A 4,543-nucleotide genomic window follows, 5' to 3' on the forward strand; every position below is an offset into this window, starting at 1 on the left:
GATGCCGAGATGCCAATACTGATTTTTGGAAGCGGCTTTGGTCATTAAAAATTCCTCCTAAGATCAGTAAATTTTTATGGCGAGCTGCTCGGTTGTGCTTCCAACTTGTTTTCAACTCCAAAAGCGTCAAGTTCCTGTCAATGCCGACTGCCCTTTGTGCAACTCTAGTACTGAAATTATTCAACATGTGTTGGTGGAATGCTCGTTTGCAAAGGCTGATTGGCATCACAGCATAGTGGACGTCGGGGCTGGGGCTGCAACGTTCAACAGCTAGTTGTTTGGAATTTTCACCAGGGGCACGAAGTTGAAATGGAGGAAGTGGCGATGGTGAGTTGGGGTATTTGGCGTGCGCGGAATAACTTTGTTTGGCAAAAAAGGAGTTGGTTTGCTTCAAATATTGTAACATCAGCTAGAAACATGCTTGATCAATACAAATTTGCTCAGGAAATGAAGGGCTTTTCGTTGTCTCCTTTTAATGATGGGAAGTGGACCTGTGAGCGTTGGATTGCACCTGTGTTAAACAAGATTAAAGTTAATGTTGATGGGGCTTTATTTGAACAAGAGGGGCGGTTTGGAGTGGACTGTGTAGCTCGAGATCATCATGAAACCATGGTAGAAGCTTTCAAGAAGGGAAAGGTTGGGTATGTCCAACCCGAATTTTTTCTATATATATTTTTAATTTTACATATATTTTAAATATATAACTATATGGATGCAATATTGTTAAATTATTACAACACTACTATAAATTATTACTTCATGATAAAATAATAAAATGAGATTAAAAGAGCATGCAATAGGGCTACATCAATAAAAATCGTTACATATAATATATATATTATTATATAGGAAGTGAGTTATATATATGTAATAAAGTTATATATAGAATCTGTTATGGGTAGCTTTGAAGGGGGTTTGATGAACACAACAGCGATAGTTTGATTCCCTTAAATCCCAAGTCAGAAAAATTCCTCTCAAATCTGGGAATAAGATTCTATACATTATAATATATTTTATACATTTTAGCTTTGCCAGTAGGACGAATATTATTTATGCATTTATATGGATGAACATTATAATTAATATTTATACATTTTTATCTTTTTAATTCTTTTTTCAAAAATCTATAAATTGAATATGATTTCGGATCAATTCTCAAAACAATTCCCTTGTACCAAATGCTAAATATTCAAGGCATGAGATGTTGTTTCAATGGCCATTAATCAATTAATTATTAATAATAATTATTGTACACATAGTCTTCATTATATAAAAAAGTGACACTATTATTAAATACCAGTAGTACTCAATATCGCTATGAGATGTTATTTTACGGGTGGTTAGAATTTTTTTATACTATTAATTTATTTAATTAAAAAGATGTATAACTTAATATTAAATTATACCAATAACAATTACATTATTTTTAAATAGTGTTAGACACTATTCAGGTGCTCTTTAGCATTATTAGACACCAATAACACTTATATTATTGCAAGATGGAATAATTAGTAGTTTTCGTAATAATTTTCAAAATAAATTAATATATAGAAATCGATACTCAATTACACACTATTATGACATTTTATAGAAGTACTGGACAAGCTGGTGACCTTTAAGAGCATTACGATTGGTTAGTAATATTTCTTAAAAGTTATTATCTTTAAGTTATAATATGAGACTCAATACTTAATTGCACCAATAACAATATGACACCGAGAAAATTACAAGACACCACTAATACATTTTACCATTTCTTGACCACAATGAAAGAAAAGAAAGCTACTAGGGCATATATATGGTCCCACAATTATGGGAAAGTAAAAAACTAAAGCTAAGGGAATTAATTGGATGAAGGAAACAATAGATATCATCTTTAACTTTTCATGTCGCTGTGAATATATTTTGGATTAATAATGGGGTCACTCACTCATCTTTTTCTCTTTTTCTTTTTTTTTATTGTTATTATTATTATTATATGATATCATATGTTTTGTCCAAAGATTCCAATATAAACTCCAACGCTTATAAATCCCCATGCTTGAGCTCATATTTGCCTTGTGAAAAAAAAAACACAAACACAAACAAAAACCCTAAAATACATACATACATATATAGCTAGGGTTTCTAGAGAGAAACTATAACAAATATTTATATATATATAGAAATATGAGTAGCATGTATCATCACCATCATCATCATCATCTTTCAGGCAAGAACATAAATATGCATGTCTCTTCATCTAATAATAATTCTTCAAGAAACATTCCTCCGGAAAGGCATTTGTTTCTTGGCAACAACGGCGGTGGAGGTGGTGGTAGTGGTGGCGGTAGCCATGGAGACGCGGGATTAGTCCTCTCTACCGATGCCAAACCCCGGCTTAAGTGGACTTCCGATCTCCATGAGCGGTTTGTTGAAGCTGTCAATCAACTTGGAGGAGCTGACAGTAAGTATATACATATATATTATACATGTATATATATAATATATATGTATGTGTATTTTTGTATCTATATATATTAATATAACATGATATTGTATTTGTTATAGAGGCTACTCCCAAAACTGTAATGAAACTCATGGGAATTCCTGGACTCACATTGTACCATCTCAAGAGCCATCTTCAGGTATGTATATGATATTTATATTATGTATGTATAATATATATATATATATGATACAATTCAAAAAATAAAAAAAAATGTTGATTACTAGGTGTCATGTTATAAAAATTCAAAATAATTAATATTATTTTATGATGTATTTAACTTAATTAAATTATCTAATTAGGGAGAAATATGGACACATAAATTTTGAGATTTTCACTATGTTAATTAGATAAATAAACTAATATACATTCCAATATATATTTTTCTATTACATGCATATATTATTATTATTATTGATTTGTATCTATTTTTTTTCTCTGGGCAGAAGTATAGACTCAGTAAGAATCTACATGGACAAGTTAGTAGCCCAACCAAAATTAGTAAGTAATTAATATTAATTAACCATATCATTCTCATTCATGTTTTGTTTTAATTATTATGTAAAACATACATACTTATTATTTCTAATATATATTACACTAATTTAATTAAATTACTAAAGTAGTGTTCTTTTGTTATTAATTATTAATTATGTATAGGTACGGTTGGTGGGGGGCCAGTAGCTGAAAGAATATCAGAAACAATGAGTGGAAATCATATGAACAATTTAAGCATAAATGGGCCTCAAACAAATAACAAGTAATTACTTATTAATATAGCTTTAATTAATACTATTTATTGCTTATAATTATAATTATAATTTAATTATCAATATAAATTAACTAAACTATACTATACTATGTTAATTTATTATAGCAGAGGTTTTCACATAAATGAAACACTACAAATGCAAATTGAAGTACAAAGAAGGCTCCATGAACAACTAGAGGTAATAAATCTACATAAGATTTTTTTTTTTAATTTTTGGTTTGGTACATGTGAGAATTGGATTAATGTTTAGAAGCATTAATCTGATCAATTTTTTTTTTCTTTTTGTTGTCTTTTTTTTGGGGATGATGATGAACTAAATCAGGTTCAACGACACTTGCAGCTTCGAATAGAGGCTCAGGGAAAATACCTGCAGGCAGTGCTGGAGAAAGCTCAAGAAACACTCGGAAGACAAAACGTGGGAACTGTCGTGGGGCTTGAAGCCGCCAAAGTTCAACTCTCCGAACTTGTTTCCAAGGTATCCACTCAATGCCTCAACTCTGCTTTTGAAGCAACCCCACCACCAGAATTAGCCTCGTGCCCTAACCCTAACCCTAACCCTAGCCCTGGTCGCGGCCGTGGTGATTGCTCGGTAGATAGTTGTTTGACATTTGAGCATGGATCCCAAAAGGATCAAGAAATAGCACATGGGATTGTTTTGAGAGCTTATAACAACAACAACAACAATAATAGTGCTACAACTACTACATTTTTCGAGTCCAAAGAAGGTAATAATAACACTACTACTATTACTACTCCAGAATTACTAGATCAAAACAACATGTTTCTTAAGCAAGAAAGAAGATTGTTTTCGATCGAAAGAAATGGGTTATCGATGAGCATTGGAGGAAGTAATAATAATAATCATCATCATCATCATCGCGATATTAGATGGGACGACACTACTCGTGATCAAGATCGTCACAAAAGATTTGTCAAATTAGATAATAATGATGAAGATGATCATGATGATGATGAGAATAATAATGAGAAGGTGTCTCGATCATCTTCTATTGTTCCTGCTAATTTCTTTGCAACAAAAGTACTTGATCTGAATACTCATCACAATGATCAAAACGACTCCTCTTCTAATTGCAAACAGTTTGATTTGAATGGTTTCAGCTGGAGCTAAGGGAGAAATATTAATAGAGAGAAAGATGTAGATGTGAGAGAGTTTAATTAATTACTTCACCACATGCATGCATGGTTTTAATTATAATATTTTTTGCATGTACGTACTTAAAGATTTTATAATTAATTTCATTATTGAAATTATGGTTTCATGA

The 4,543-nt window shown here is 31.3% G+C and overlaps 2 protein-coding genes across 5 annotated transcripts; both read left to right on the forward strand.

Annotated features, from left to right (window-relative positions):
• The first annotated feature begins 309 nt into the window (after positions 1-309).
• LOC115723971 (uncharacterized) lies at positions 310-1,619 on the forward strand. Its single transcript, XM_030653430.2, has 2 exons — positions 310-641; positions 1,592-1,619. Exons 1-2 carry the CDS (start codon positions 310-312, stop codon positions 1,617-1,619), a joined length of 360 nt encoding a protein of 119 aa, XP_030509290.1.
• A 429-nt stretch (positions 1,620-2,048) lies between these two features.
• LOC115721754 (myb-related protein 2) lies at positions 2,049-4,543 on the forward strand. 4 transcript variants are annotated; one of them, XM_030650829.2, is made up of 6 exons: positions 2,049-2,446; positions 2,551-2,627; positions 2,935-2,989; positions 3,149-3,248; positions 3,366-3,438; positions 3,583-4,543. In XM_030650829.2, exons 1-6 carry the CDS (start codon positions 2,170-2,172, stop codon positions 4,387-4,389), a joined length of 1,389 nt encoding a protein of 462 aa, XP_030506689.2. In that variant the 5' UTR covers positions 2,049-2,169; the 3' UTR covers positions 4,390-4,543. The 4 variants fall into 4 exon arrangements, with proteins under 4 accessions (XP_030506689.2, XP_030506691.2, XP_030506690.2 ...); XM_030650831.2 differs by having other exon boundaries at positions 3,601-4,543; XM_030650830.2 differs by having other exon boundaries at positions 3,369-3,438.

Source organism: Cannabis sativa, chromosome 9 (genome assembly GCF_029168945.1).
Source record: "Cannabis sativa cultivar Pink pepper isolate KNU-18-1 chromosome 9, ASM2916894v1, whole genome shotgun sequence".
Lineage (NCBI taxonomy): Eukaryota > Viridiplantae > Streptophyta > Magnoliopsida > Rosales > Cannabaceae > Cannabis > Cannabis sativa.